General features: G+C 33.4%; 1 protein-coding gene across 2 annotated transcripts in view; it reads left to right on the top strand.

Moving 5' to 3' along the window:
* The first annotated feature begins 1215 nt into the window (after window positions 1–1215).
* LOC123681034 (lipase 1-like) overlaps window positions 1216–16835 on the top strand; it is a 33139-nt gene continuing 17519 nt past the window's right edge. Inside the window, exon 1 of one of the 2 annotated variants that reach the window (XM_045619198.1) lies at window positions 1216–1749. In XM_045619198.1, the coding sequence (XP_045475154.1) occupies window positions 1597–1749 (153 nt within the window). In that variant the 5' untranslated portion in view covers window positions 1216–1596. Of the gene's footprint in view, window positions 1750–4235; window positions 4344–16835 lie in introns of those variants that run through there. The other variant, XM_045619199.1, reaches the window with a different exon arrangement.

Below are 16835 nucleotides of genomic sequence, written 5' to 3' on the forward strand. Positions count from 1 at the left end.
GATGAATTCCCTGCATGATAAAAATTTGTTTGGCTGTTATCCAACGAAAATGTTCATATTTTGAATACTTGCTGGTATCAATATTTCTTTTGATTGCAAGACTGGCTTTCAACTCGAATAAAGTGACCAGAGTGTGTTAATCTTAAAATGGTTTGCCTTCTCGCAAAATATACTAGTAACACACTACGGCTAAGAATTTCATCTCTTTGTTTCAACAGAAATCAAAAACAAAATTTCTTGTGGGTCTTTTCCTTAATTTTTTGTAGCAATAAACATACCAAAATTTTTGTAATGCTTCTGCAATAGCTAAATCAGAAATTTGGAATATACATTTTGAAAAACGAGAAAACTTTTTCAATATCACAAAAGCAATGTAGCTATCCTTATTCATTAATAGTCATTTCGATCAAATTTTATTTTGTATACCTATGATTTATATTTTTATGTTCATAAATTAGAAATGTGATATTGACAATTAATTCATATATTTTCACAGGTTTTCAATCCATTTATTGCTGTGTAATCTACTATTGACAATGATTATCTGGGTGAGTTCAAAAATCAATTCTGTTGATAATTTTCATGCTTCATTGGCAATCGTCAATAGCAATAATCTCTATTGTATTGAATGAAAAATAAGGAATATTTGAAGTTATCTGATTCATATTGAAACTACGACTTAAAAGCAGTTTTCGAAAATAACAACTTATAATGATGAAATATATATATGAATAAAACTGATGTCAAAGTCTGAGATATACCTAGGTACTCTAGAAGTTGAATCATAATTACTTCTTCACTTACAAATTAAAATTACCTACTCACTTTATTTTTCAGCAATTGGAAATTTGGGCAATCAGTGGAATGAAGTTGTGTTTGTTCAAGCTTTTGAATTAATTTCTTTCATTTAAAATTCATAGCGAAAAATGTTTTAGTTACCTGGAAAAACCGTTGAAAAGATATTCAAATACGACACATCGAAATGATTAATGAGCTTCTATATAAAAATAAAATTGTTTGAATACTTCAGAAACTTAAGATTTATGGCATATATTCCAACTTCGTTTATGATCCTTTTCTCGAAAAAAAATTAACACTACTTTTTTGATATTTAACCTTCAACTCACGCTGGAATGAACACAAACAGCCTCAAATCAAGGAAGGCACCATTCATTAATCTATCGTCCAGAAAAAATGTTGTCCGTATGATCGCATCAAGAATGTCGAATTTGAAAATCGCTCAACGGCGAATTATCATAAATTCATCGTTAAAGTCTCGTATTCCTCGACCTTCCACAATCCACCTCCTTCGATCAAATGATGGAACATATTCCCAAACGAATTTGCATCGATATTCGACTTAATTAACAATTGTTTTTCGTGCGAGTCGGCAAGTAGGAAGTCCTACTGGCTGACACAAAAATTCGAATGTCGAGGTAGTTAAAAATCAATCTTGCCGAAAAAAAAAACAATTAACAAGTTCGGTAAGACGGGGGAATAATTGGGATTCGCCACTGTCTGGCTGTCTACGATAACAATTTTATCAGTGCGGAATTCAAAATAGCTAGTTTATTCTTGTGTCACAAGCCGAGAGTGATGTTGGTGTTCAAGTTTTTGGTTTTTGTAGGGTTGGTTGTTGTGGGAGGTAGAGGGAACAAGGAGAATAATGTGTGTCCCACCCTTAAGGACTATGCCACTATCAGAACTAACGAAAGATGCTGGTACAACCCGGACGTCAACTCTAAGCCGGTGAGTGTAATCGATTTCTTGATCATTAATTGGTTGATGATCAGCATTCCTTAAGGCCGATAAAAAAGAGGGGGGCAATTATTTTCATTAGCGGGAAATCGATAATGCAATGTTCAAGATGTTTACAAATTTTTTTAAGCGTCTAATGCAGGTTTGTTCAACCCATCAGCTCATGGATTTCAGGGAAAATTCCATGGTGCATACAAAAATGACAATACATAAAAAATTATTTGATCGTGACAACCACCATGAAAAAATTTGGTTGTACCCACATATAGTATTTCGAAAAACAAGTATAATATGATACCTAATTCCCAAAAATACATTCCTATTACAGGTTATTGAATGTGACCTCTAAACTGGTTTCGTATGTTTTTTTCAACGGATTTGTGATTTCTAGATGCAATATCAAGAAAGGGCAATTCTTTTCCAAATGAAAATCTCAATTTTTCATTGTGAAACTTTATTTGCATTATTTTTTATGTTTGGATTTTAATTTATCGGACATTTAAATATCTATACTTCTGCTAATTGCACTGGTTTGTATTGAATATGATCGCTTTATTGCTCTAAGAACTAGAATCATGATCATTAAATTTGATAAAGTCCCTAATTCGAATCATAAATTGAGTCTTTGTTAATAGGGATGTTGCATATATTTTGAAATTGCTTCTAATTTGTAGATAATCCCTATATAAACACGAAAAGAAATATTTTCGAGGAAAAATATAGAAATTACCAATAAAAAATATTCTTTCACGGTATTATGGTGACGTCACTGCATAAAAGAGTCACCACCATATACAAACTAATTAGTTTATCTACGATCACCACGTGCTAACGGTCTTTTAAACTGAACTTATATCACCTGATATCGACAGTCAAGTTGGTTTGATTATATCATCTGACGTTCTAAACCATAAATAAACTAGTTCTAGATAAGATTAGTTTGTCTATGTTCTAAACGTTTCAGTGCTATGACGTCAAATTGCCCTGATTGGCGTTAGCAGTCACGTTCTAGTCGATAAGAATTAACACAATTTAAATCAATTTTATTAAATTCCATTCGAGAAATAAAATAATGAAAATGCTATTTTGGTATTTTAAAAACGGCCTTTGATGTGGAAACCTATATTCATTTGATTTTATTTAATGACGCAACATCCCTATTGATCGATAACTTTTTTCAACTTTTGAGTATTTAAAATATGAAATTGCCTATGCAACTATTTCTGATGAAAAAATTAGTCAAAATTCACCTTAAAAAAAACTACAAAAAATATATCAGAGTGAATCAATATTAAATTTTGATTATTTCATGTTAATCCTCATGGAGATTTTTCCATATTTTTTTCAGGTGCTATAGCTTCCGAGAATAATTTTCAATATAACCTACACTTATGAACCTACTTACTATGAGTCTTCATTATTTCACACCTCTCTTATCTTGCATTAAATAAAAGTTTTTCCTGTCTTTCCTTATTCATTTCAATTAAATTAATCTGACACCAGTCAGTTTACTGCCAGAACAAGATAAGTACATTTTTTATCAAGTTTATTGTCGTGACCAAATTTTCCTGATTTCTGCCATTAATTATGTTCACAGCAACCCAATCAATCTAATTTTTTCACTTATTATAAAACGTTTTCTTGCATGAAGTTGTTTTATTACAGGCAGATACTTTCAAACCTCATTTAGACAGAATTAAAAAAATGTTACTTATCTGGTTTTGGCAGTAAGCCGACGATATATTGTACTTTTAAAAGGTATGGACTCTATGAACATAAACATACATTTCAATGGTCCTCAACTATTGAAAATAAGGGTACAGGTTTTTTAAGAGAAGAATATTTTATTTGTTATGTCATTGAATTTTTACTCGATTTCAATATTCATTGGTGACAATCAAGAAATGAATTGTTTAAAAAAATTTTTGGCGGGTAGGAAAGCATATAAAATGAAAATTTCGATTATAGAAATTATTTTTCCTATGTCAATAGCCCCGAAAGTTCGGAACTACATATATTTTCAAAAAATTTTTGTTTCAAATGTGTTCCTTCGTTTCAAAAAAAATTTATATATATTCATTTTTTATTGTTTGAATTGTGTTTTCAATTCAATCACAGATTTCATTTAAAAATATATTATCTATTATCAATTTCTTTAAAGGATTGAAAATATAATACAAAAATAATTTTGAGTGATAGCTCGTAATCTATTCTGAATAAACTAATTTTTTTTTTAAATCAATAAAATGATTTGAAGAAATTCTGCTGAATGCATTCCTACCGTGAGTAAGAATTTTTTCTAAATAATTGCAATAATGAAATATAATATCGACCTAATAAGTTGGATATAAATAAATTCTATACATAATTAAGTTTTACTTCGATGTTTTTTAGGAAACACTAAATATAGTGACGAAGAATGTCCATATTATAATGAAATCGAAGAACATTGTTTTTTAAACGGTGTTATTAGTCGTGGAATTATAATTTCAATGCACATACGTAGTATACATCAATTACATGTTAGTTTTTGTATCGTCAGAGGTGATGCGAAAACTCAAGGATTGACAATTAGTTTACTGAAGGTAATTAGACCATTCAATAATAACACCCAATTTGGCAATCGATAATCTAGTGTTTTTATAAAAATATAATTTTCAAGTTAAATAGAGAAAATCCAGAGGTATTAAAAAACGAACAGAATATGGTTTTCTGAAGCTTGTTGGTTCATTCGCCATCTCTAGTTTAGCTGTTTTTTATGCCAATTCATGATATACACTCAACAATATTAATTCCATCAAAGCAGTTTTTCACATGGATGTATCGGTTTCAATGAATAGTAGAATTTCAAAGTGAAAACAAAGAAATGAGAGTAAAACGTATTTGGTGGGAGAAAACACATCAATTTACGAAGCCGTTTTGACTTGCGTCAGATCAAAGGGATTTGTTGAGTTTTTTCCTATTAGTTTATTATGGAGGATAGCTAGATTCACAATTTGGTTGAAAAATGAAAAATGCACTAATGCCAAAAATTCTTTCTTTTTCTTTTCTGATTTTTCAAATTCATTTAATGTTTTTTTTTCATGAAATGTTGCATGTAGATACTTCAGCATATTTAATATTTTAAACACAAATCTATGGTCAAAATGTGATGGTTTCTGACATATAACGAATCACTATTCACGAAAACATAGAATGACATGAAGCACAATGTCATTCGATACTTTGTTGAAAAAAATATTCAAATTGAAGAAGCTTGTAAAAATAATGCATGTTTGAAAGGTTCGAAGTTTTTTTTTTTGTATATACCAACAGTCCAAGATATTTCATAAACTGGACAAACATATTTAGTGGCGTAGATGACACTGGGAGAATTTTTTTTGCCTAAGACATATTCATAGTTTTCGAAGCATAAGCAAGATAAGTGTGTTCAACGTCATTTCTGAGCAATATTCTATTTATTGTGGTCAGTAAAGTACATATATTTTTTTATTTCATTTTTGAATGGCATTTATTATTTTCTGAAACGATCAAACTATTTCAATGAACCACAACAAAAGAGTGCATACAAGGACCCAAATATTTTAAATTTTTCTTTCGGGTTCAATAAAACACCCTGTACATGAATTATTAATTAGTTGTTCCAACCAAAAATCAAACGATCAAGAGTTATAAAGTCCATATAATATTCAAACGCAAAATAATAATAACCCATGCGTTGAGATATATCATTCAGTGATTCAGCCTACTTAATATTTATTAATTCAAATTGCACCTACACAATATTTTTCATGATATATCAACGAATATCTGAGGTTCATAATATAGGATAGTTTTCGAATCGAAAATAAATTATTATAAACATTATGATAATGTTGAGATCACTCAAATTTCAATTTTGGCCTTTACTTCAAAAAAAAAAAAATGCAGTTGAAGGAGTATTGAGTTTGTCAAAAAAAAATCATAATGTTTCATTCAGTTTCCTCTCTCTCTGAGTTAAAAAGTTGTAGTTCAAGTATCGCCAATTTTGCATACATAAGAAAAACGGATATTTTTTTCTACCGGAAACAATTATTTCTACATGAATATTAACAGAGTTGGGATCAGACTACTGAGAATGTTTTCTTCGCGCGAATACAAAATTATAACAGTTCGATATTCATGTCTTCCTTCATCACTGTTCTAAACGCAGGAAGTGGAGTTTCCACATGACCTGAATTGTCCCTTGGAGCTGATACAAATCGCTCTTCAGGCCCTCAAATTGCACACTATTGTCTCCTACCATTTTCCAGAGCCCCACTTGATTGAGTACTCGAGAATTTTTGTCTGCTTTCCTTCCTTGAGACTGCTGTCATGCATTTTTTCATGTCAAACGCATGAGCTCGATTTGAAGAGGCAGGAAGTGAATAATTCCAGACAGAAGACAATGTTCTGTTTTCTTCGAACTGAGATATGATTCCTGAATGTCTTTGAAGGATATCTCTACGGCTGTTAGGTATTTTTTTCATTTATCTATGATATAATATATTCTGTTTTTTTTTTGTTGTCTATTTCGACTCTCCTAGGACTCTGTCAGACCCCTCAAAAACTTGTTTTGTACGTGTTTGTACGAGTCAGAAGAATCAGTTTTGTTGAGTAATTGAGTAACTATTTGTCACAGCAACTTTAGGCATATCACTGTTTTTTTACTCTACAGCGAGTGATATGGATCTCCTCAATATGAATTTGGTATATTTTCTGAAATAGATCCAAAAAATTTATATTTCTACTTGAAAATAATTCCCTCTCTCAGGTGGGTTCAGAGAAAAATATATTAAATTCATTTTTTTTAATCAAACAGCAAACTCTATCTACCTAACTACCTAACTAATAATCTTTCTATTGAAATGAAATTCATTACAAAAATCGAAAAAAACACTTATCTAAAAAATGTTCTTTTACATATAGTCCTATTTCATAGTACTTTCCAAATCCAAATTCCATAGTCTTTCCAATTCCACTTTCGACTTATATTTATATATCATCATAATCTTCACTCCTTTATATACAGGGTGGCCATTTGAAAACGAAACAGACGAGATTACAGACGAAATAAAGTTTTTCGATAGAAATGCTCGGACAGGTCGATTTCTGTTTCGAGGGGGACAACTTAAGATGTAGGTTACGGACGCATAGCGCTTCAACCCTTGCTACTACAACCCTTACCCCCAAATTTTGAATAGGGAAGATGGGGTGAGTGATACCTCATTTGAAAGGTATTTTTATACTGATTTCAGCACAGTTATTGTTTTTTCATTTTATGCATTAGTTCTCGATATATTCTTAACTATTTGAAAATGAAGTGGTGTTTTCATGGCACTTGTAGTGTTTTGTGAAAAATCGACATTTTGAGCTTCAAAACAACCATGACTGTGGCTTCCTTCCTAACTAACTAACGCATGAATATTTCGAGAACTAATGCATAAAACAACAAAACAATTAATGTGCTGAAATCAGTATAAAAATACCTTTAAATTGAGGTATCACTCACCCCATCTTCCCTATTCAAAAATTGGGGGTGGGGGTTGTAGCAGCAAGGGTTGAAGCGCTATGCGTCCGTAACCTACATCTTAAGTTGTCCCCCTCGAAACAGAAATCGACCTGTCCGAGCATTTCTATCGAAAAACTTTATTTCGTCTGTAATCTCGTCTGTTTCGTTTTCAAATGGCCACCCTGTATATTTTCTTCTCAAACTCCTTACTTTCTTCAATTCTATCAATATCAAATCAAATTCTCAAAAATAATATCCTTCCAATCTCTCTAATTTTTTTTTTGTGGCTATCCTGGATTTTACATCTTCATTCCTCTCTTCGATGTTCCATATTTCATCTATGAACTATTTATGGCACTGTCACTCAAAGTCCCTCCTTCTTTTTCTTACTTAACAACCTATCTTTTTATAACGAAACTTATGACCTACTATTTCTAAATCTGAATAAAAAATATATGGAATCAAATGTTATCTAAGAAACCAACTGAGATACCTGAATTATTCCAGTTATACTTGAAATTTGATGACTCTGAAATTTTTGATTGATAAAACCATATCCGTACGTACCCTTGTAACCAGAAAATTCACATCCTGATGAAGAGCTTGAAGTCAAATCGTCCTAATATGTATTAGTGGTAGACCTTAATGCCATATATTCCTTGAGGATTTATTATCTACAGAAATGAATAGTTTTTATCCCCTCATCTCCAATCACAAAATTTTTTTTATTCACCAAAATATGAAAGCAAAATAAACTCAAAAGAGTTGGTGAAAAAAGCGTAGTTTTTATGTATTTGTATTAAAATCGATGAAAATCTTCGTCTTTCGTTTGTAAGCCTCAAAAATTGTAGGTAACAGAAGGTAGCTGCAACAACAACCTTGATACCAGAAACATCGAAATCTATATTTATGGTAAAACGTAGGTGCGTAACCTCAGACTAACGATACCATACAAATTAATTTCCGAAAATATTTGGCAGGTTTATTTCTTGTGATAAAGTGTCAATTATTGGTGAGAGAATACATTCATTTTAGATATCTGCTACTTTTTGGAATACGATCAAGACCGTATATGGATTGGCACCGGTTTTGAGGTAAATGTCAAATATAAGGTGTAGTAAAAAGAAATACATTATTTTTGCATGAAAAACCAGGCTTTAATAACCATAGGTAGAATGATCCGGTCAAAATGCACCTTTTTTTTCGATAACTTGTTGCCATTTTGAAGGTTATATTATTATACCTCTCTCATAGAAGCCCTCGTTTTTATTGGCAAAAAATTGCGATTTTCACAAGCCTCTGTTGAAGCGAAATTTTCACCAGCAAAATTGTTTGCCATGGAAAGAAGCAGATGGTAAACTTGGTGCTAGGTCGGTACTAAAAGGTACCTCTCAACCTATCAGTCACTAGCCACTATCGATGTGAGTGGCCTGGCATTTTCCTGATTGAATACAAAAGGAAAGGATCCTTTTTTGCCAAAGCTGACTGCATCTGGGTGATTGCTTCCTTTCGACGGTCAAATTGTTGACAGTACAGTTCCGAGTTAACAGTTGCCGTCAATCCTAGCTCTGCCGGCTCACCGCATATCGACCACGACCGTATTCGCTTGACGTTGTCGTAAATGATCCACTTTTCATCATCAGTCTCCAATTGCTTCAAAATTGAGTCAACTAAGACTCAAGAGATCGGACAACGGGAGATACAGATAATTAAAACCATCTATTAAGAAAATAATGGATTTATTTTTACTACACCTAATATAATCGTTCGTTGAAAATCGAAAATTAATAATTTAGTCGTAGATAATCCTCATGAACGGACTATCTCCTAAAAGGTCGACCATTGTGGTATTCCGCGTTTGAAGAACACGACCTACCTCACTTAACATAACCTGCTGTTCCAGTCATCGCTTTGCCTATTAACCTTTTGACTATTTTTGTTTGTCTGTCACAATGCCTGTCGTGCGGTATTGTTGTTAACCTGTCTTTCATAAGAGAGTCTTGTTTTATATTTGAAATTGGGTTTTACTCAATTTTTCTTCCTTCGTTGTTAACCTCTAGGATAATCTCAATCTTCAAGATGGTTGTAGTCGACTAGTATTCTCATAGGTCATTCCGATATTCATAGGCTTTTTTAAAAATCTTCTCAGCCTTTCTGTTCACGAAATCTCTCAGTCATTATCATTCTAAATCTTTGTGGATTTGTTAGTTTTTTACGAACCACTTCATATTCATTGCAGTTTTTCAAAGTTTATTTTCTGTTGCTTGCATCTTCTTGATATACTTTTGGGTGCATAGCCCCATGCTGCCGATCCATATATTATTTGAGGTCTTACAATTAACTTGATCATTTTAAGTTTTATTGTATTTTGGTTCATTTGCCTCTTTCTTCCTATAAGTGTGTAAAGTCTGCTCGTTGCTGCGTTTGTTTTATCCACTGCCTATTTTATATGGTTTTTCGGTGTAAGTCTATTATCTAGTGTTACATCTAGGTTCTTGACTTCATTTTCTTATTTTATGCCTTCTCCATCTATCTTTATATTTGAGTTGATCTCTAGTATCCTTTTGTATTGGAGAATAGCATGACTCTGTTATGCCTTTTATTTAAATTTTCCATTTAATGAGCCATTTGTCTATATATTCTAGTGGTGCTTTTTGTAGCATATGACGACTGTTCATCGATCTCTGACTACTATTTCCGTATCATCTGCATATAGGTCTAACAGAGATCTTGATTGTTTTGGGACGTCGTATGTATATATGTTGTAGAGTAGAGGTCCTTGAACGGAAATCTGGGGCACTCCTGTTGCTACTTGATCCTTATGCTGTTCCGTATTATTTTGCAGGTTTTGTTAGTATTTCCTGTCATCTTCATTTTGTAGTGAAGTATCCGTGCCTGACTCGGTCAGTGCTTCTCTCAAGTGTTAATTACCCTAGAGTCTAATGGTTATCCCAATTGACCTTTGGTGTAATCCACAAACACTTCAATGAAAGGTTTGAAATTCCTCATTATTGATGAAAAGCGAATTGATTGCCTTTTTACTCAACTCAAAAATTCGAATTGCCACATTTTAGATATTCACTCTTTTTTTTTAGTAATAACTTTGAAACAATTACTGATGAGAATAAAATAATAATAATATTAAAATAATAGAACAAAATATATTTTTTTAATGTCAAATTTGACATAACTAGTTAAAGTTGTAGTAGTTGTACTATAATCCTTGGGAGAATTTCCTCTAACTCAATGCAACTCAAGTACATTACACGTTTATAAAGATGGATCGTGATTATTGGCCTCATTGTAAAATTAAAATAAGAGACCATCATTTTTCGAACCAATCTCGTTTTAATGAGTGAAACATGTACAAAACCTATTTCATAGTGATTAAATTATTTTGTCTTATTTCAGATATTCTACTAATAATAATATAATAATAATATATATTTATCCTTTAGACCATTTCTTTCTAATTCGATCGACCTGAATTGAAATTTACATTTGAAAACTGCAATTTTGATTGATTTCTCAAATAAATATTTTGACAAGGAGTTGACAATATTATGAATTTTGAAGGTATACATTTTGTTGTCATTTTGAAGGTTATATCATTACCTATATCTTTCTTATAGAAGCCCTCGTTTCTATTGGCAAAACATTGTGACAGTCGATTTGAACAAGCCTCTGTTGAAGGGAATTTTGCTAAGATGACTTTTTGAATGAATTATTAGGATGCTTAATCAAGGGAACCTCGACATTAACATAACTGATTGGTCATAACATTTCTTAGCCCCGGTGCACACATCCGACATTTGCAGTTGCGACACCGTTGCGGTGTCGTACGCTAGTGTGCATGCTCCCATTTGAGGCCCGGTGCACACATCCGATTTTTGCAGTTACGACACCGTTGCTGTGTCGTACTTGCGGCCTGTGGTACAAAGAATCAAATGGGAGCATGCACACTACCGGCCGTGCAGTTGCGACGTCGTAACTGCCAGCATACGGTCGTTTTTTGGTAGCATGTCCCTCTAGGCCGCAACTGTGCCGCAGTCGTACATGCGATCTCTCAGTACTCTATTCCAAATTGGCCTGCGCACACATACGACGTTTGTCGTGAGTTCGAACAATGGCAGAGAGGGAATTGGATATTGAGCTCTTCATTGAAGTGAATTGATCCGGCTCCGCAACCACGACGGTGTCGTATGTAGTGTGCATTGAATAGGTACGACACCGCAACGGGTGTCGTAACTGCAAAAGTCGGATGTGTGCACCGGGCCTGATTCTTTGTACCACAGCCCGCATGATGGCAGTTACGACGTCGCAACGGCACGGCGGGTAGTGTGCATGCTCCCATTTGATTCTTCGTACCACAGGCCGCAAGTACGACACAGCAACGGTGTCGTGACTGCAAAAGTCGTATGTGTGCACCGGGGCTTATTCACGAAATGTTATACGTCTTCAACGTAAGGAATTCACCAATTCCAATATCAATAAATCAAAGGATGTTCTCAGCGTTAATTCCAGTTATTCAGAAAATAATCTAGCAGATTATTGAGGGATATATATGAATTTAAATGGAAAATAGTTTTATGCACATTCTGCACTCTCTGGGTTTTATTGAATACATTCGAGAATTTTCCGAGGAAAATCGTGCCCAAAATATTTTGATTAAATTCATATAAGAAAGACAAATTTTCATACGCTAGGTCTCAATGATATGGAAATATTTGAACTTTTGGCCACGATTGGAGATGAGATCCTTGAACCATAAGAAGTTTATCCCTATTTCACACACAATATCATCTTTTGTAATGTGGCAGTGCATTTTCACCTCGATGGCTTTGTGAACTAACAAATTATCACATTTGAGTCACAGAAAATCCAGGAATCATTAACTAATTTTTTATCTTTTGCGAAGTATTCACAACTCACAAATCGAAAAACTATTGATTGAATATTCTCCAAAAGCTATTGTACTTTACATGAATCGTTTCACATCTCAATATCTAGAATTATGGGTACTTTTGTGCCAATGAATTTGTAATTATGCTACTTCATTAATTACTGTAATCGATCACAGCTAATCTGCACACTTGAAGGTTGGAATGCAAATTACTAAGTAGGTCTTCCTATAACACGGGTTTTCCATACACATCTCGCACAATCGAATCAGAGGTTCACCTTCAATTTTGAGAAATATGTATATACAGTACTTGTTGAATTCGCGAAAAACCAGAACGAACGCACAAACCTATAATTATTCTAATTATCAGATTTTCAGGAATGTTGGTGCGAATTCATACATAAAAATGCCGTTGAAATATGATTTTCGGCCTTCCATAGCTTCAGCATGTGTTCTATTTATTTTTATTAAGGTGATTTATACTAACTGACAAAGAAACAGCAACACAATTTTGAATTTTTTTGGTAAAACAAAGATAGTATAGCAAGAAGTAGGTAAATGATTGAATTTGGAGGAAACAACCTTGAAGGTTGTTTCATGTAAACAGTTTTTGTTACTTGAATATTCAAGTTGAAAAATTTGTTTTTGTAGTCGTTTTTTGCAAGTTAACAACAACCCAGCTGTTTGAGGAGCTCCAAAGTCGATGTTTAGTTGTTGTTAAAATGCCTATAACACGTGTACGCTGTATTTATCGCAAGCTAAGTGAATTTGAAAGAGACCGAATTATTGGTCTACAGGAGGCGGGGTTGTCAATTCGAGAAATCGCCTAGCGTACGAACAGAAATCCAACTACTATTATTAGATGTTGTCAAGCGTGGTTTGATATTGCCCAAAATCGAAGAAGAGTAGGTACCGGGCGTCGAAGGGGCACAAATGAAGTTCAAGATCGACTTCTGAGACTTATGGCCATTAGAGACCGATTTGCGACAACTCGATCTTTGGCTGATGAGTGGCTAGGTCAGTTAGACGAACAAGGCCATCCTGTAACTGTCCGAATGGTTTACCGCCGGATAAGATGGTGCAAAGAACGTCAACATCGGAATGTGGAAAGGCATCAGGTCGTCTTTTCTGATGAATCTTGAGTCTCCTTGGGTGCTTATGATGATCGAAGAAGGGGTAAGACGACGTCGGGAAGAAAGACGTGAACCTCGGTTTGATGTTGAGCGTCATGTACACCGGACAGTAGGCGTTATGATATGGGGTGATATTGCTATTGCTCATGCAAGTAGGTCAACTTAAGTCTTTATTCCAGGTAACATGTGGAGCCATATGTTTTCCTTTACATTAACCGGCTCGAGAATCCAATATTTGAGCAAGATAATGTCCGACCTCATATTGCCTTAGTAAGTTTAAACTTTTTCGAAGCGACTCATGTGAATCCTTTGCCATGGCCTCCCAGATCCACCGATCTTTCGCCCATAGAGCATTTTGAAGTCATCATTGGCTTGCAAATTTACCTCAGCCCCCACTGATTTTGGCAGCTCTGAGACATGAAGTACAGGTAGCTTGGGGTAGTATACTGCAAGAAGAAATAGACCATCTTATTGCATCAATGCCGAGACGTGTTGGGGGGAGTGTTTAAGTAATCGCGGTGGACAAACACATTATTAACATATTAAAAAAAAAAATTGTATACCCTTCGTTTTTTTCTCCAAATTTCAATCATTTACTCCTTGCTCTACTTACTATCTATGTTTTACCAAAAAAACAATTTGAATTTGAACAGCTCATTCTGGGTGCAGGTTCTTGGTCAGTTAGTATATTTCCATCAATATCGTTTAATGATTTTTGCATTGAAAAATGTAGGTTGGTAGAACAGTTTTCTGATTCTATTTAACAAATTTGACAGATAATAGATAAATCCGTTTCAGGAGAGTTACTAGAACCTACATATAACAATAAAATATAACCATGACATCTTTGCGAATCTGTGATATTCACGCACGATCTTGTTATACATAATGTGGTAGAATGAACGAATTAGTCATAATATTAGGAAAGATGATAATTATTTACAGTCGCTTCAAGTTCAGTTTGCAAGATGATATTGAGAACATTTTATGGTGATCAATTGAAAATACTAATCATCATATTAATTATGACATCGCATTTATTGCATTTTCATCTACAGGACTGAAATGATCGAAAACCAAGTTGTTTCGTTAATTTCAAATATTATTTTCTCAATCGTGGTTTTTGCTTCAATGATGTTATACTTTCATGAAAATGTGGTTCTTTTTGGTTTGGATTCAAAAATTTATGAACAATATTTTATAGGTTCACTTAATATTGTGTCATAAAAATTGATTTCATGCTATTAACTCTTCTGTTATAATGATCATATATAATGATCATTAATTATCAGGATCTCGATTTTATTGACTATATAACTGACATTATTGGAAATATAGACCATCTTATTGCGTCAGTGTATAGATAATCGCGGTGGACAAATACATTATTGAAAAATTCATTAAAAATAATTGTGAACCTTTAGTTTTTTCTCCAAGTTTCAATCATTTACTCCTTACTATACTATCTATGTTTTACCAAAAAACATTGAAAATTTAAACAGCTCTTTCTAGGTGTTGGAGTTTCTTTGTCAGTTAGTATAAGATATAGTGCCAATCACAACAGTTCCATTTTAGTTTCTTAATTCCGATGAAGAAGCTTTTGAATCTTAAAAAAAAAATTGAGGATAGCACTGATATGAAGTCAGGAGCTTTTAAGCGAAATTTTTTTCATTAGCTCTTCTTGTCCTTGGGGATAACCAAACTGTTTAATTTAAAGTTTTGTCAAATCTCCATCTGCCTAAATAGGATATGATTGAACCAGCGCTCAAAAGTTTAAGAATTTTCACTAGTGCTTTCATTATTTTGTTTTTGGAATTTTTCTTGAATTTTTTGTTTTTATTCTGATGTTGCTATCAGCAGTAGATTTAGATTAGATCTATATTTGAGGGGGTTTCATTGCATTGGGATCTAATGGTCTATTGTGCCACCCATCAGAGCTTTTCTCGACATTAAGTGATATACAGCGCGCCTTACAGTTCCAAAGTTCTAATGAACTCCAGTATCTGGAATGGTTTCAAGGAGGCTACTTCCTCACTTTCGAGGTCCACTTGCATAATTTGCGTATTGAATTAAAGTTGAAGAATAATATTCTTCAAATTTTAGTTGGTTCTTCATGGGGTGCTGATGCAAGCCCTTTTCGTGAGGCAGCTTTGGCCTTGGTTTTTTCTGCTGCTGAATACTGCTGTTCTGTTCGGTTCAATAGTGCTCATGTTCATGAAATTGATGCACAGCTGGACGTTTCTAAAAGAATTATCAGTGGAATTATTAGGTCTACACCTGTAGGTACATTGGGTTTCCAGTGTTATCACATATAGTTCCGCCTCATATTCGTAGACAAGTTGCAGTCTAGAAATCTTGGGACACATTTAATTTCTACCCGAATCCAATATTTCCTCCAAGATACTAGAACTACCAAATTAGAATCACGCAACCCTATATGCATTGATACTTTCCCTCAATATAATGAAAGTCGTAAGGAAGTTTGGCGTTCGGAATGGAGTTCTTGTAATATCTTCAACAAAAGTCTTTCACTGATCCTTCAGAGAAAGTTCCAGATTTCAATAATCCTAGGGAATCGGTTGATTTATAATGGTGATCCCCTAGATTGGAAATGAATTCGATTATTTTTCAAATGAAAAATGCAATATTCAAACTGAAAAAAACATTTATCGTGACATATCGATACATAATCAAAAATTCGGGACCGAACTAAGTATTCCTTTCATTGTCAAATTATAATTATTATTGATTGTTATGATGATATTATATACAATATCATCTGCCTGATGAATCGTTGAGTACTCTTGTTGGGATATAACTATTGTAGGTATTTATATAATCCATTACTAGCTTTTCCATGGCCTCCCTGTTGGCATGATTTGAATCCTATTGAACATTTATAGGATATGAAGAAGAGGAGACTTTCCATCACCTCCGCATACTTCGCCACAGATAATCCAAAACGAACATAGACTATCTCATTTCGTCTAGACAGGTTGAGGAATAGTCTATCCAAGTACAGTCTCTGTTGTGGGGTCGCCGAACAGTTAATTATTTTTATTGCAGTATTCAAGGTAATCTAATTTCTTGCAAAGGTTATCGTTCTAATCCTAATGGCATGAAACTTCTGATATCACTGAGTAAATCAATTTGACCCCAAGAATTATAAGACCCCTTGTCAAGTTGAATTATGTATAGATATTTGATAAATACCTTAAATCTTGATGAATATACTGCTTCCATTTGATTCGCATCAGATTCTAAATTATAGAGAGAAAAACACAAGAAATAAAAGAATGACTAATGAGTATCATGGATGAATTTTTCAGGTTCGGAGCATAAAAATGTTTCTTGAAAGTTTCCACACATTAAAAACTTATTAGGTCGCAGAAATTCATAATTTCTCGAGAGAAACCTCTCAGTTTTCTTCCGGAAGTTCTACAGAAACATGATATTATAAAACTTCCGAATTTAATTATATAATTTTATAGTTTCCGGGAGTTAAAGCTTT

This window comes from Harmonia axyridis, chromosome 5 (genome assembly GCF_914767665.1).
Source record: "Harmonia axyridis chromosome 5, icHarAxyr1.1, whole genome shotgun sequence".
Taxonomy (NCBI): domain Eukaryota; kingdom Metazoa; phylum Arthropoda; class Insecta; order Coleoptera; family Coccinellidae; genus Harmonia; species Harmonia axyridis.